This window comes from Arvicanthis niloticus, chromosome 3 (genome assembly GCF_011762505.2).
Source record: "Arvicanthis niloticus isolate mArvNil1 chromosome 3, mArvNil1.pat.X, whole genome shotgun sequence".
NCBI lineage: Eukaryota > Metazoa > Chordata > Mammalia > Rodentia > Muridae > Arvicanthis > Arvicanthis niloticus.
The window spans coordinates 86,733,660-86,750,921 of NC_047660.1; the positions used below are offsets into that span (position 1 = coordinate 86,733,660).

Sequence of the window (17,262 nt, forward strand, 5' to 3'; positions counted from 1 at the left end):
TCTGGAAGGGCAGCCAGTGCTCTTAACCACTAAGCCAACTCTCCTGCCCTAGTAAAACTCTTTTTGAAGATGATAGGATCTTATATAGAGAAAACTCTAAGAACCTTACTAAAGTAACTATCTAAGCAGGAAGTCACTTCTGTGAGGCTGACCTATGTAAGATAATTAGCATACAATAAAAAACTGTGTTTCTTTACACTGACGATGAGAATGAAGTTAAAAACCACCTGCCAAGTGACTCAGCAGGTGAAGGTACTTTGACACCTGACATATGAGGTCAATTCCCAGAACCCCACATGGTGGAAGGAGAGAACCAATACAAGCAAGTTGTCCTCTGACCTCCACATTTGCACCAGAGCAAATATAAGTTTAATGTTTCAAATTCCATTTAAAAAAAATCAAAAAGCCTAGGAATGGTTGGTGGTGCATGTCTATAATTTCAGCACTTGAGTAGGAGAGACCAGCCTAGGTTGTGTATGAATTTGAGGTCAGCATAAGTCACTTGAGACCCTGTCTCAAAAACATTTAAAAGAATAAAAGAAGCCAAGCATGGTGGGACATGCCTGTAATCCCAATACATGGTAGACAGAAACAAACAGATCTCAGGCTTGACGTTAGACTATGCTACAGATCAAACTTAAGGTCATCCTGAACTACACAATGAGCCCACATCTCACAGAATAGTAAAATAAACTACTCAGCAATAAATTTGCCTACAGAAGTGCAAACTAGGAATGATGGTGCAGACTGCAACCTTAGCACTTGGGAAGCTATGACAAAGACATGTTCTGATTCATCCTGACCACACACACACACACACAGAGAGAGAGAGAGAGAGAGAGAGAGAGAGAGAGAGAGAGAGAGAGAGAGAAAGTGCAGATCTTATTTTTATTAGTTTACTACACATTTTTTGGAACCATAGACTGATGCCTTAAAAGGTAATTCTACAAAAACACTTAAGTCAGATGTGTACAAATCTATAAGTCTAAAACATATTACTGCAGTCTTTATGATTTTCAATTCTATTCATGATATCAAAGAGCTCGGTTTGAAATATGCTCACCACTGACGCATCAGTTCTATAATTACACAGAATTTCAGGGTTCCATTGTCATATAGCTTTTGAGAACTGTCCCAAATTGATTTATAGATTCCACATAATCATCAAAATTCTGAATTCTTTACAAAGATCAGCAAGATCTTAAAATTTTTATGGAAATTCAAGTGGCATAGAACCAATCACAAAAAAAGAACAAGGTTGGAATACAAAGAAAACTATAGTGAAAGGAGAAAGGAAAAGACAGAGAGAAGAGGGAGGGAGGACAGGAGGGAGGGAGGCACCTATAAGACCAGCACTCAGAAGGTGAGGACAGACCAGTCTCAGTCACATAGTAAGTTTGAGACCAACCTGAGCTACATGAGACCTTGTCTCTAAACAAATGAAAAAGCTAGAATAATCAAGAAGTGTGGTGCTGATATAAAAATGAATGAGGGCCAGAGAGGTGACTCAGTGGGTAAGGACACTTGCTGCCACATCTGATGATCAGGATAGATCCCCAGTTCCAGAAAGAACCTACTCTTTTTTTTTTTTTTTTTTTTTTTTGGTTTTTAAAGACAGGGTTCTCTGTGTAGCCCTGGCTGTCCTGGAACTCACTCTGTAGACCAGGCTGGCCTCGAACTCAGAAATCCACCTGCCTCTGCCTCCCAAGTGCTGGGAATAAAGGCATGCGCCACCACTACCCGGCAAGAACCTAGGCCTGAAACCTGTCCTCTGACCTCTAAAAATGTGCTGCAACAGCACACCCTGCTACACACAAGAATGAAGAATAACTAAAAGAATGGGCACATGGATAAATAAAATGAAGATATAAAAACATGTTTAGTCAGTTTTATTTTCCAGACAATAAGTTAAGACATATAAGTATATATATCATATCATATTATTTATATATATATATATATATATATATATATATATATATATATTATATACACACATGAAGGCAAGATAACACTTAGAAAGGAGGAAAACCCTTGCAAAACACATATCTAACAAAGAACTTACAGTCAGAATACCAGAAGAATTCTCATAATTCATTAATGAAAGGGAACTGAGTGAGGTGGAACATGCCTGTAATACCAACAGTTGGAAGGAAGAGGCAAGAGATCAGGAGTACAAGGTCATCCTCAGCTACAAAGGGAGTGTGTGGCCAGACTATGCTACATGAGACCCTGACACAGACAGACAGACAGACAGACAGACAGACAGACACACACACACACACACACAATAATAATGATAATAAACAAATAAAAGGACAATTCAGGCATCAAGGTTCACGCCTGTAAGCTCAGTACTTAAGAGGTAAGACTGCTTACGACTGGGCTACAGAGTAAGTTAGTGGCTAAATCTAAGCCATAAAATAAGACAAAAAAAAAAGAAAAGAAAAGAAAAGAAAGAAATAGTGAGTGAGCCAGGTATGAGGGTGTATAACTTTGATGCCAGCACTCACAAGGCAGAGACAGGTAGACCTCCTTAGGTTCAAGGCCAGCCTGGTCTACAAAGCAAATTATAGGACAGCCAGGGCTACATGACAAGACAAGTATAAAAGACAAATAATCAAACTTTTAAAAATAAGCAAAGGATCTAAATACATGTCCATAAAGCAATGTATAATAAGGATCTAAATACATGTCCATAAAGCAATGTATAATAAGAAGACAGCAAAATGCTCTAGAGCAGCATTATTAGACTAGTAGACTGCAAGGATAGGCAAATATTCCACTCAATACCCACTAGATGCTATCATCAAAAAGACAGAGACACACTGGTGAGGAGAGAAACTGGAACTCATTTACAAGGACAACAGGAATTACAACAGTTCTATCACCCTGGGAAACAATTTGACAGTTTCTCAAAATGGCAAACACGAACTTACCATACACCTACCAATTCTCTTCCCAGAAACACCTAAGAGAATGGAGAAATATTTCTACATAAAAACTTGGACAACAATGTTCCTAACTATTCCTAACTGTTCAAAATAAGCCCAAGGTCTATCAGTAACGAAAGAATTGTAAAAATGTTGACAGCCGCCAGGCAGTGGTGGCACGCACCTTTAATCTCAGGACTCTGGAGACAAAGGCAGGTAGATCTCTGTGAGTTCAACACCAGCCTGGTCTACAGAGCTAATTCCAGGACAGCCAGAGCTATACAGAGAAACTTTGTCTTGAATCGGAAGGGAGCGGGGGGGGGGGGGGATGTGACATTGTGGGTATAGCTTAGTGATAGATCATAAAAGAGAGAAGGGGTACAACCAGGCAATGAAGTAGGGACGAGTGCTGCATCAATCCATAGACTTTTAAAACATATTATGTGAAAGAAGACAGCCTTTAAAGATCATATACTGATTGCATATAAATGAAATGTACAGAATAGAAAATATATACATCCCTTTCAAACCAAATAGTTCATCCAATGAGTTCTGTTCAGATATTTATATATCTAAATTCCAGCTCTTTTCTAAAATCTTTTTTTCAAGTACTTAAAAGTACAAAAGAACACTGTGAAGCAAGAACAGAGAAAGACTATAAAATAGCAAGGAAAAGTTGTATCAACCTCAAAGGCAGAAAACCAATTTGTCTTTGTTGAATGCCATCAAAGACTAAAATTCCTTTCAAGTTAAATTTTGGTCTCCTTTTGAAATGGAAATTATTATAAATATTTAAAGTATAATTTGGATATTATTTGTCAATTTTACAAAGCAGTCAGATGTAAAACTAAGTGGAGCAAATATATACTTTTTGGATAAGCAACAAAGATAACAGAATTTTGGAGCTGGATATGTAAGTTTGACTCTCAGCCCATCTAATAGGTGAAAATCAACAATGTGCCTCTGCACCTCAGGCCCCCGTGTAAGTCAGGAGTCACAATACCTCCTTCAGGTTGAAAGGAAAACTCCATCTCTGTTCTAAACAGGGTTAAGGAAGCAGACCTGGAGAAGTTCACTCTTTCTCTTGGTGGGTGTGAGAGAGTTGGGAGGAGGGTTCCTCACTATATAACCCAAGCTCCCTCCAGAGCGTAGGCATGCGCTAACATGCCTGCTCGCTCTTATTTTTAAAACCTACCAATATATACACTCTTTAGATTTTGTGTAACTTGCATGTAATGTTAAAACATTACTAAAATTGTTTTAAATAAAAAGCTACGTTCTCAGATGCTTAGAGTTCTGATTTTATTTGCTTTTCCCTCCCTTAAGACAAGTCTTTCTGGCTACCCTGAGTTCATTACGTGACATGAATGTGGCATCCTAAAATTCATGGCAATCCTCCTGCTTCAGCTGATTCCTCCTGTGCTGAGATTATAGTCAGCACCACATGCCCACAAGTCTTACCTATTTTTAACATACTGACACACAAGAGATATGAAATTAAAAAAATAATAATTTCTACAGTTGTATTTCTTATCCCTTCCAAAAAATGTCTTTAATTGAGGTAACTAAACCATAGAAAAAGCAATATTAAACTTTTTTGTTTGTTTGTTTGTTTGTTTGTTTGTTTTTCGAGACAGGGTTTCTCTGTGTAGCCCTGGCTGTCCTGGAACTCACTCTGTAGACCAGGCTGGCCTCGACCTCAGAAATCGGCCTGCCTCTGCCTCCCAAGGGCTGGGATTAAAAGTGTGTGCCACCACTACCTGGCTAATATTAAATATTTTTAAGGCTACGGCTATCAATAAAGAAAGAAAACTAACTGATATGGTAGTTCAACAGGCAATCCCACTAAGCTACACAGTGAGCTACAAACATGCCTGAGCAACTCTTGTCTCAAACAACAATGTATCAAAGGACATGCTTCCATGTGCTCACCGATACTAGTCAGGCTTATGCTTAAACCTTGGGATTTGTGAATCTTATTCTTTTCAAACTTTGGGTTCTAGGTAGAATGTTTTGTTTCAAGTAATATAAAATCATAAAGTGATAATATTATCAAGTGAAAAGAAAATTTAGTACCTTAATTTTTTCACATCAAGACAAAATCATGCTGCGGACCAGAGAATCTTTTTTGCTAAAAAACACAACAGAAATATAATTAATGGTTATCATTTATTGTTTATCAATTATTGTTGATATTATATCAATTATGGTTGATATTAATATAATTAATATTAATATATAATAAGTACAATTAATGGTTATCATTCAGCAAGTAAGGTAAGATATAAGCTACACTGGTAAAGAAAGAGCAATATTGCTTCATAGTACACTGAGATAAATGAATGTAATTTAACTGGTCTAGATTGTCACTTCACATTTACTAAACATTTTAAGGACTAAGAATTTCTCTTCCACGTTTAGTAGAAAAATAAAGTAATGTAATAGATGAATGATGTCAAGAAGTACAAGGATTTACAAAATGGCCAAAGCATTCTGGGGTGATTTTACTAGTCATGTGGCATTTGGTAGCTTGCCTTAAAGGATGTTATTGGACATTGTCAAGCGTGTGTGTGTGTGTGTGTGTGTGTGTACCTGAGTTCTCTTGTAACTTCATTTTTGTTTGAGAAAAGTAGGTATCTCCTGGAGCCCTGGCTGGAACCAAACTCTATCCTCCTGCCCTCACCTCTCAGGTTCTGAGGTTCCTGGTATGAAGCACCCAAGCCTGGCTACCACTGTGAAAATTATAACTTAGTAATCAGAACATGGACCATTTAAAAATATATATGTAATATATATGTGTGTGTGTAATATATATATGCACACACACACAAAGAACATATATATTATGAATACACACATAGTGCCATGGCACATTCCTTTCATCTGAACACTCAGGCAAGGACCAACCAATCTGAGTTGTTCAAGGCCAGCCTGATCCATAAAGCAAATGTCAGAAATTAAATATATATACTGAGACATTCCTGGGGCCGTTATTAAATTTCTAGTTTTCTTATCTTACTTTAGGGCAGGACTCCAAAAGAGGGGCAAACACTCAGTCAATGGTAGAGTTACATACAATGTACAGATGTGATGACTAAAGATTGTAATCCTAGCACTCCGGAGAATGGGCTGGGGGAGCTGAAGCAAGCATGTTTCCATGAGTTCTGGGGACGCCTGGGCTACAGAGTGAGACCCTGACTTTAAAAAAAGTGGCACGCGACAGAGTCAATAATGCTTTGCATAACTGTTTTACCTCAAAATCGCTGAACAGTTGACTAGAACACATTAAAACCTTGTGCAAAGTAAAGGCCAGTGGGGCCAGGAATTCCTCCAGTCTTCTTGCTTCCAGGTTTCTTGCTTTCCAGTTCCTCTACGGCCCGATTCGGGATGAGTCTGGACTTCCCCAGCGCCTTCTGCTCGGCGTCCCTCCTCCGGCCTGCCTCGCAGCGGATCCGAACACTGTTCCGGCCCAGGGCGGAAAGGTGGGGCCTGGTGACTCGCGCGGCTCGTGCTGCAGGCCAGCCCGCGAGGTCTCCCTACAGTCCGCTTCCACCTACTAAGGCGCCGCGCGTGCACAGGCAGGCCGACCTTCCGGGACGCCACTCTCAGGAGCCCGTGCCTCCCGCCCGCGGCCCGCGCGCGCCCACGCTAGCCCCGCCCCCTCGAGCATGCGCACCAAGCCCATCTGCGAGTGCGCGCCCCCGACGCCGCAGCCGCACGCGCCGCCGCCTGGAAGCCGGGCGAGGCCGCGGCGGAGGCAAGGCCCTGCGCCCTGGGCGGCGCGCGGCTGCCGAAGTCCGTCCTCCCGGTGGGGCGACAAGCGGCGCAGGGGAGGGGACAGCCAGACGAGCAGGAAGCTGCGGCTTAAAAGGGCAGCTCGCGCCCAGCCCTTCCTCCCGCGGTCCAGGCCTGCGAGCTCCGGTCTTCACTACTCCCGCCGCTCTCGTCTCTACCCGCCGCCATGTACCGCCGTCTGGGCGAAGCGCTGCTACTGTCCCGCGCCGGGCCCGCTGCCCTGGGCTCTGCGGCTGCAGACTCAGCCGCGCTGCTGGGCTGGGCCCGCGGACAGCCCTCCGCTACCCTGCAACCCGGGCTCACGCCGGTCGCCCGGCGCCACTACAGCGAAGCGGCCGCGGACCGCGAAGACGACCCCAACTTCTTTAAGATGGTGGAGGGCTTCTTCGACCGTGGCGCCAGCATCGTGGAGGACAAGCTGGTGGAAGACCTGAAGACCCGGGAGAGCGAGGAGCAGAAGCGGAACCGGGTGCGCGGCATCCTGCGGATCATCAAACCCTGCAACCATGTGTTGAGCCTCTCCTTCCCCATCCGGCGCGACGACGGCTCCTGGGAGGTCATCGAAGGCTACCGGGCCCAGCACAGCCAGCACCGCACGCCCTGCAAGGGAGGTGAGCGCCCTCCGGCCCCTTTCCGCCCTCCTTCCCCTCGAGACTCCCGTTGTCCGGGCCGCTACTCGGCCCAGCCCAGTTCTGCAGGCCGTGCCCGGCTTCAGGCTCCCCCGCCTCGGGTGTGGCAGCCCTAGAGGATACTGATTTTTTTTTTTCCGCCCTAAAACTACCACGTAATATGCCAGCCTTTTTACTGGGCAAGCATTCACCCCAAGCCTCTGCATGTGTTGATTCTGACTGAGGACACTGTACAGCTTTCCCTTTAAGCCTCAGTGCCTGTCATAGAGTATGAGCCCTTAACACCAGCAGCCGATGATACAAGAACAGAGAAAATGATTTTCTTTCTGGAGTTGGAATCTTGAAAGTTTGATTAACCAGCTCAGGTTACTAATCTTCTAAATTAATGTAATTTTACACTGATGACTTTTTGTGTTGTACCCCTTCTCTCCCCTCAAAACAATGTAAAATATCGAGCAGAGTAACGTCTCTGACAAACAGGGCGACCTGACATTAAATCTAAAGGGTGTAGACTACAGAACTGCCTGCCAGCCAATAGAATAAAATAGCCCTGGGGGTGTGTTCTTGTCCTGGCTAGTACCAGAATTGAGCCTAGGCAAAAGGTAGAATCCTTAAAGAGTTGAATCAGTTAAATTTGGTAGTTACCAAGGTATCCTGTGGTTTAAATTTTTTGGATGTGTGTAGATTGGCTTACAGACTTTTTTAGGGAAGAAAAAGCGTTTTGCATTTTCTTCCCACTACATTTCACAATACAGCTTTAAAGGTGCTTTTTTTAAAAAGACCTATTAAAAGGAAAACTACCTTTTTTCTGTGGCTTAAACTTAATATAGTGAGTAGGAGTCTTGGAGGTTGACTTGGCAAGTGAGCACAGAGGTTGGACTAGAACCGCGGTCCACTTCATTGCTACTTCATAACTGTAATTTTGCCACTGTTATGAATCATTATGTAAACATCTAATATGCAGGATATTTGATATGCAAACCCTGCAAGAGTTATGGCGGACCCACAGGTTGAGAACTGCAGAACTAGATCTTTGCCTCAGTTCTGTCCAGTAGTCTTTTTGCTACCAGCTAACTAAAAATTATAGAAATGTTTCTACACTGGAAAAACTGAGACTGTGATGGTGTTCCCAGTGGTGGAACAAAGGTTGTGGCCAAAGGTTTAATGATTGACCAAATTCACATTGAGTCCACCCACTTCTAGGCTCTCCTCTTTGGAGCCTAATTGTCTCTTGCTCAGTAGTTCCCTCTACCAGAAGCCATTGGAACCACTTTGACCTCTGATTTCCTGTGCAGCTCCAAAATTATATAAAAAGGGTAGTCATTCTCCTACACTTCACCTTCCTCCTTCCTCCCTCCCACCCCTCTCTTCACAAGCCAGGAATTCAAATTCTACTCCCCTCCAGAACAAACAAGAATGTCTGTCAAGCAAGAGGCATTGTATTGCAAATGCTAAATTGTCCTGTCTTTCAGAAGGCAGGCAACATTTTTCCAAGCCCTTAGGATAGTTCCTCAGCATCCTGTGATTTGGTGGGTTTTATTTTCTGTCTTGTTGCAGCTAGCTCCTTAGTCATTAAAGCAATCTGATTTTGCCATAGTTTGTTATTTTAAATGCTCTTGTCACAGAAGTTTTAATACCAAAATATTGAACCTAGCAACAAATATCATCAGCCTTACCAGATCACAGTAACCATAGCACTTGTTCAAAGTAGATGAACAGAAATAGAGAAACTGGTTTGTAGTCAGTTAACAGTAGCAGCATTGCGTGATGATACAGCAAGATGAACAGAATTGGGCTTTATAAAGTAAAGCCTTAAATTTATTTAACATCACACTGCCCCTTTACCCCCGGACCATGCTTAAGTAAACCGTCTCCTCATAGTGTTTTGGGAATTTTGTTTTTGATCCTCCTGCCTCGTCAGATCTCCCCGTGTTTATTAAGAGAAACCTCATCTGTTCCTTGATATCCTTTTCCCAGCCTGCAGTCTTCTGTGTCTAATCTTTCCTCCACATCGACCTTATACCTGAGTTTCCTAAAATAAAGACCTCAAGGTTGAAGCAGGCCTGGTGACTTGCTGCAATCCTAGCTCTGAGAGCTGAGCCAGGAGGATTGTGAATTGTCTGAGCTACTCAGTAAGATACTATCTCAAAAAACAGAAACTAATCCTATATTGAAGTCTAATCTATAATGAAAAGAGATAGTTTAAACACCTGGGAGTGCTCATGAGTAATTTATTCGAGTAGATATTTAATAAAACTTGGTTTTGTGATTTTTTTTTTTTCCAAGCATATTTAACTGAGGCTACTAGATTTACCTCTGGTAAGGATTTACAGAGGACTGGAGACTTAAGTAAGAACTGGAGCACTTGCCTAGCACACTCAAGGCCTGGATTCTGTCGGTAGCCAGGTATGGCAATATGCACTTACAATTCTGTAATCCCCAGCACTAAGGAGGCAAAGCAGGAAGATCTGAAATTCAGTGCTAGCCTGGACTACATAGATAGATCCTGTCTTTAAAAACCAAAAAATCTATTTTTGTAGCAAAGATGGATATAGTAATAACTGATTTGACAAGACTTGTTCAAAAGTTCCAATATGTTTTAAAACATAGTAGAGATTGTTCTGCTGGACATGAGGATGTTCTGGGTACATCTGTCATCCAGTTGTTTGCTAGGGTAAATCTGTCTTTGAGGTGGGTGCCTTCCCTCACCACTCCATTTGCATCTCTCCGGAAGCATCTGTTCTGAAGAGAACAATTTCCTCAATAGATTATTCTATTAACAGTTTAGCGTAAAGTTCTTAAAAATCAGTTTAGAGGCTAGAGAGACCACTCAGTGGTTTAGAGCATTGGCTGCTCTTGCAGAAGACCTGGTTTGATTCCTAGCACTCAGTGGTGACTCAGAACCATTCATAACTCAAGTTCCAGTGGATCTGATACCTTCCTTCTCTGACCTCCTCAGGCATTGTGTGATACACGTTTATACATGCAGGCAAAACATTCAGACACATAAAATTAAACAGTTTAGAAGGGTTTAGCAACCAACTGACTATAGTAGCCACTTTGTCTATCTTGCCCCTCGGTGCCTTCATCTTAAATTAAGTCGAAGTTTTCCCATTAATGATTCTTTTTCTTATGTTAGAACTTCCTCAAATCGTTATTTAAATATAGATGGTGAACAGTAGATGGGTATCTTGTGCAACCTAATACTTTCAAAGCGTAAAAGCATGGCTGTGACTGTGTCTTGCTGCTACAAAATAAAATAGAATTTTTTTGGGGGGTGGGGAGGAGTTTGGTTTTTCGAGACAGGGTTTCTCTGTGTAGTCCTGACTGTCCTGGAAATCACCCTGTAGACCAGGCTAGCCTCGAACACAGAAAATCAGCCTGCCTCTGCCTCCCAAGTGCTGGGATTAAAGGTGTGTGCCACTACCTTCTGGCTATAAAATAGAAAATTTAACCTATTTTATAAGCCATATAATTCATACATTCTTTAGTACTCAGCTGTGAAGTAGTGTTTATAATACTTTTTAGTTAAATGCAGAATTGTTTGCCTTTATACAGACATCATTTCATAAAAGCCATGTGTCCCTAGTCCTTATGTACAAACAAATGAAAAGCTCTGAAACCTGAGGCAGTGTATGCTACAGATTTCCTTTCTCCTGTTCTTCAAGCATTGCCATCCACTTAACTACTTACAGGTCACTCAGAGCACACTGTAAAATCTGCAAATTGCAATCAGAAACTAAGCACCAGTACACATAACTCCAGAAAAACAGGTAATGATTAATATTCCCATAAACAAACTGAACAGGTGAGCTTTTTGGCTTAAAACCAGAAGAAATTGGATTTACCACTGTAATCATTTAAACTCTTGAGAAAATCAGTTTTTATCGACTAATGTTGCAGATGTTGAGGACAGAAACAGAAAGAACTTAGTTTAAGGCTTGGCTGGTCTTTAGAGATTTTCAGGCCAGCCAGGGCTACACAGTGATCCTGTGTCCTCAAAAAGACAAAAGGTGAAATGATAATGAGAGCAGGATGGTAAGCTCATCTTTGTGCCTGGAGGATGGTGAGCCCCTAGCTCCTTGGGGAAGGACACTCTCTTGTTGTATACTTAGTTATTTATATGCAAGGTATTTGAGTTCTATAAGGCATGATAGCCTATTACCGAACCCAAGGAGGGACCTGTAGAAACCCCTGGTTTATATCCAAGTCCTTGTAACTAATTTCTGAAAAGGGTGATCTTGTGAGATTATTGAGCTTTTATTTAACCTGTGAGGCCTAAGCTTTCAACAATTAGTGTTAGACGTGAGTTAAATGAGGGAATTCCCGCTGTGTGGGCAGAGAACTGAAAGGTAATGGACAGTTTTCCTGCTTTAGCTTTGTTGAGTGGGTGACAGTAAACCTAATGGATTACAGAAAATCATCAGAACTAAGAATGGAGGTGATAGGAATGGAAAGGAGGTAAAGTAATTTGAAGAAACGGATTACCATCTTCAGAAACATGGGATGAAGGTGGGAAGAATCAAAGATAAAGTTTTCAGTGTAAGAGAGAGGAAGAAAAAAGTAAGGATACTAGGGACAACAGGGCCACAGTAGCCCCCACCCAAAAGCATTTCACCTGTAGTCCAAATAGAAAATTCCAGGAGTCGGCCATTAATGATCTTAACTGGTGCACCATTCTGGGAAGTGGCATAAAATCTCAGGATACCCTACCTCTGCATGGCCAGACCTTTGTCTTAACATAGTCATATTTCCTATGCTTTATGATGGTGCTGGCAATTTAGATATGCCAAAGAGCAGCCATAAAGTGCTTTCTTTGCCAAGTGTGATGGCTCAGCTACAGTCCCACCAATTAGGAGACTGAGGCAGGAGGAAGGCCAAGGATGCAGAGCCACAGTGTCAAAAAATTAAAGAATAAGAATAAAATAGAGGTCACACGCCTTTAATCCCAGCACTTGGGAGACAGAGGCAGGCGGATTTCTGAGTTCGAGGCCAGCCTGGTCTACAGAGTGAATTCCAGGACAGCCAGGGCTACACAGAGAAACCCTGGGGGTGGGGGTGGGGTGGGGGGAGAATAAAATAGAGGCTCAGGAGATGCCTCCACCATTAAGAGCACCTGTTCTTTCAGAGGCCCCCGGTTCATTTCTCAGCATGCAGTGCTTTTTTAATTGAAAGTAATAGTTTATACAGATATGTATATATGGGCAGAAGATGCATAGTATTTAATGTATTATGGTAAATCTTTAGACCATCCATGAGACAGTTTAGGACATACTCTAGCAAAGAGAATAGGGGTTTCTAAACTTCATCAGGTTGATCATGTAAATGTGTTTGCTGCCAAGCCTGATGACCTGATTCCCATCCCTGGGATCCACACAGTAGGAGAGAACTAGATTCAGATTGTCCTCTGACCTCACACAGTCCCCTCTTGATTGTTGTTTCCCTGGTCAGTTGCCTCCCTTTCCTCAATAGTAATTCTGCCCTTATTCTCTGAAGACCCATTGAAACTAGATAGCTTCAGTCCTTTAAGCCCTTTCATAACAAGTTAGGAGAGTTACAGTTGCCTTTTGTCTTGTTAAATGTTGCCCAACTTCCTGTGGATGTCAGGGGTATCTCTCTCTCTCTCTCTCTCTCTCTCTCTTTTTTTTTTTAACTATGTAGCCTAGGCTGGCCTCGGTTGCTTGTGTGCTGAGATTACCATCATACACAGCCATACCTAGCTGTCACCCAGCTTTATACTCAGTAGTTTAGCATCAAACCTGTTGGATATGAAAGTGTGACTATCAGAAGAAAAGAATATGTAAGCAATTTTTTATTTAAAACTTAACAAGATCCTCCTTTTTTAATGCATAATCTCCCATCTGTTGGGGTGATAAGGCAAGTTTTATGCACAGACTTAATATAAGACAGCTGTATTGTTGGTAGTTATAATGCATAGAGATTACTTGGAAAGATTTAGATAAGTTCCCAGGATACAGATTTAAGTGACAGAGAATGCCCATTCCCAAAGTAGGAAGCTAGTCACTAGTGTTAGTCAAGTAACTTAAGTTGTAATTTAAAGAAAAAAAGTCACATGTAAGACATAATTTAAATTTTTAATGAAGAAGCTAAACTTTGTTTCCCAAGAAGCTTAAGTTTGTCCCTTCCAAGTGGGTTAGTAGTTCTTAAAACCTGTTTCCTACCTTCTTAGACAGAGCAGTTCCTTAGCACACAGAGTAAGTTAATTTGTTTTCTTCCTCCTTTTCTTTGCTTTCTGTGCTGGTGATAAGGCCCAGTGCCTTGAATGAGAGAAGCCTCTACCCCTAAACTACAGTCGCAGCCCAAGACTCCTGTTTATTAAGTAGATCGTTTAGAATTCCACTGGAATTTGAATTCCAGGGTGATAAGCTTTGCTCCATTAAGGAGATGCCAGTTCAAGTAATTTTTTTAAAACGTTTGCGTTTCCATAAATGTTGAGTTACTGATTCATCATAAAAAAGGATGGTAGCTAAGTGAGTGTGTGTTTGGTTTTGATTCAACTAGAAACAGTAAGAAAATGTCAAGCTGTCAGTTGTGGTTTTCACTTAGTCATTCTTTTTTTTTTTTTTTCCAAGTAATGAGCTGGTGGTTTGTTGTTCTCTGTCACCATGGCAATTTCAGCTAGTTTTGAAGGGGTAGAAGATTTGGTTTGCTTTGGTTTTGTTTTCATTTTTTGAAAGATTTATTTTAGTTTTACGTTTATTTAATTCTGTGGGGTTTGGGGATGGGCATGTGTATGGGAGTTGGAGGATAACTTACAAGAGTCTGGTTCTCCCTTTCAACCATGTGGATCCCAGGGATGGGACTTTTGGCTACAAACATCTTACCTGCTGAACATCATCTGGCCCTGGTTTTGTTCTTTGGGGATGTGTTCTCACTCTATAACTTGATGTTACTATGCTGTCCAGTCCAGCATTGGACTTGGACTTCTGCCTCAATTTCCTGGGTATTGACTTGCCCATCTATCTATCTCACTGATTTGTGCTTTTACAGTCTTCTAACAATGACTTAGTTACATTTTCATCCCCAACAGGCTTGATGCTAAACTACAGAGTATGAAGTCGGGTAACAGGTATGATGGTTCGTGTGTATCATCTCAGCACACAGGCAACTGAGGCCAGCCCAAACTAGAGACCACTGGTCACTAGATTCCTAAGCATGCTGAGAATCATGTGGTAGTTAAAATGCAAGCTAGAGGGGCTGGAAGAGGGCTCTGTTTGAGAGCACTTGATGTTCTTGCAGAGGACCCAGGTTCAGTTCTCAGTACCCACATGGAAGCTCAGAACCACCTGTAACTCCAGTTTGGCTCTGACACCCCCTTCTGCTCTCAACAGACAAGTTTATACATGCAGGCAAAATATTCAGACACATAAAATGAAATGTTAAAACAGTTTAAGAGAAGGATTTGTCCCTATACATGACCCACAGATGTACATATAGACAAAACACCCAAACACATGAAATAATAAAAAAATTTTTAATAATAAAAACTAGAACATTTTTGTGCCATGTGTTGTTTGCATATAGCGCTTGCATTTTGCTAGTATTAAATTTAAAAGTCAAAGTTACTGTTAACTTTTTAAGAATAAACTCTTAATTTCAAAGTTTCCCGTGGTGGTAAGCTTTTCATCCTGTCTTTGCCTGTACTGACAAGTTTTAGGCTAACTTGACATGAGCTAGAGTAATTTTGGAAAAGGGAACATCAGTTGAGAAAATGCCTCCACCTGATTGTGCTCTTCCTGCTGCTGGCGGCAACACCTGATTAGCCTGCACACAAGCCTGTGGTGTGTTTCCTTGATTAGCAGTTGATGTTGGTGGGCACAGCTCACTGTGGGCAGTGCCACTCCTGGGCTGGTGGTCCTGGGTGCTATAGAAAGCTGACTGAGCAAGCCAGTAAGCAGCACTTCGCCATGGCCTCTGCATCAGCTCCTACCCCCAGGTTCCTTCCCTATTCGAGTTCCTGCCCTGATTTCCTTTGATGATAAATAGCAATGTGGAAGTGTAATCTGAAATAAAACCTTTCCTCCTAAGTTCTTTATGGTGGTAGTTTATCACAGCGGCAGAGCTTTGACTAAGGCTCTGCCCTTCCAGTTTTTCCCTAATGATAAATAATGAACATCATCATGGTGGTATTTGTAGTTTTCTCTGCTGGACTAGAGCATAGATTATTTTGTAAGCAGGGCAGAACATGGCCCAAGATTAGAGGCCCCTTCTGATGACATCCAATCAGTAGTCCACAGTTCTGTAATTGACCCATTGGCCATTCTAGGTCAGGCAGCCATGACGCTCCTGCTTTTGGGTTAAAACCTTCTACATTCACCCATACTTCTTAGTGCTGATCTACTAAAACTCACTAACATTGCTGCCCCAAACCAAACACAGTAATGCCAGTGGCAATAGTGGCTAACAGGCCTCTAATGCTTTAGGTTAAAGAAAAAAAATCACAATATACCTTCCTCTGTTTCTAGAATTATAGTTTGTTCTTCATATACTCCAGTTGCGCTAATTTCTCAGTGTACTGAATTAGTTAATTTAATGCAGTGTATCTTCATTTTTGTAGTCCTGTTCGCACATAAGTATCTTAAATGTCTATTCAAATATGGTGAAGGATTTCCAAGGTTATTGACTGCCTGTCTTTGGGTTTGAATCCCAGAGAAGACAACTAGCTTTCTGTGTGTGGGAGTATCTTTTTGTCTTACTGGAATTTACTTTGAGATCTTGTGTTATTACTACTGTGCCCAGTAGCCCAGTAGTAGTAAAAGCACCTGTATACTATTGATTATACTTATGGAGGTTGCAAAGAAAACTTTCTTGACCCCCAGGTAACACAACCTTCATTACCTTCTGCTCCCTTCTTGCCCTAATTTTGTCTGCTCCGGGGCTTATTCCGCTTTCCTGGCTACCCTCCCATACCTCACTCCAGTAGAAGTTTCTCATGAGTTCATAGTTTGCAGAAAAATGCCTGTGGTGTGACTAATAATTCCACATGGGTGTAGCTGGGGAAAATTTTTCTCCACAAACAAAAAAGTTCATCTATTGGAAACATGTGTTTTGCTTTTGTTTTGCTTTGTTTTGTTTTTTTGAGACAGTTTCACTGTGTATTCCTGGCTGTCCTGGAACTCACTCTGTAGACCAGGCTGCCCTTGAATTCAAAGATCCTCCTGCCTCTGTTTCCCGAGCACTGACTGCCCCACTAATATTTTTTAGTGTTGAGTTTGTAGATCCTCAGTGGAAACTTGTATTGTTATACTCTACATCTCTGGCTGTTACTTTCCAAGATTTTTGTAATAAGAGAACATTAATAATTTTTAACTGATATGTGGAAGAGATATAATCATTTTTATTTGGTTTGGTATTGATTTGTGTGTATGTTGGGTACCACAGCACATGTGTATCAGTTATCTACTACCACATAGGTCCCAGGAACTGAAGGCAAGTAATTATGCTTAATTGCAACTATTGTTACCTGCTAAGGCATCTCACTTATTTATTTTTGCAATGCTGGGTGTCAGACTGAGAGCCTTTTGAGTACTAGTTGTCTTTAAATCTAAGAACTCTTTTTTTTTTTTTTTTAAGATTTATTTATTTATGTATGTTAGTCCACTGTAGCTGTCTTCAGACACACCTCAGATGGTTGTGAGCCATTATGTGGTTGCTGGGAATTGAACTCAGGACCTCTGGTAGAGCAGTCAGTGTTCTAAACCACTGAGCCATCTCTCCAGCCCCTAAGAACTCTTTCTAAGCAAAAACTAGTCTTCATGACCACTCTTGGCTATCAGAATAAATTAATTAATCCGGTGCCCATTCTGTAACTCCTTTCAGGTGTCTAATTAGCAGCTTTCCCTTTTTACCTTTTATGGTATCCTTATACATAAGATCTTTAAGTA

At 41.5% G+C, this 17,262-nt stretch overlaps 2 protein-coding genes across 5 annotated transcripts in view; one reads left to right on the forward strand and one right to left on the reverse strand.

Moving 5' to 3' along the window:
* The window catches only part of Shld2 (shieldin complex subunit 2), a 65,009-nt gene extending 58,466 nt beyond the window's left edge, over positions 1 to 6,543 (reverse strand). The window contains exons 1-2 of one of the 4 annotated variants that reach the window (XM_034498705.2): positions 6,187 to 6,543; positions 5,010 to 5,064 (exon numbers count right to left, since the gene is read on the reverse strand). The gene's annotated coding sequence lies outside the window, so the exon portion shown is untranslated. The remainder of the gene's footprint in view (positions 1 to 5,009; positions 5,065 to 6,186) is intronic. The other 3 variants (XM_076931473.1, XM_076931478.1, XM_076931477.1) reach the window with 3 other exon arrangements.
* Positions 6,544 to 6,621: 78 nt separating this feature from the next.
* Positions 6,622 to 17,262, forward strand: part of Glud1 (glutamate dehydrogenase 1) — a 31,997-nt gene continuing 21,356 nt past the window's right edge. The window contains exon 1 of the mRNA XM_034497604.2: positions 6,622 to 7,339. Coding sequence (XP_034353495.1) covers positions 6,895 to 7,339 — 445 coding nt within the window. The 5' untranslated portion in view covers positions 6,622 to 6,894. The remainder of the gene's footprint in view (positions 7,340 to 17,262) is intronic.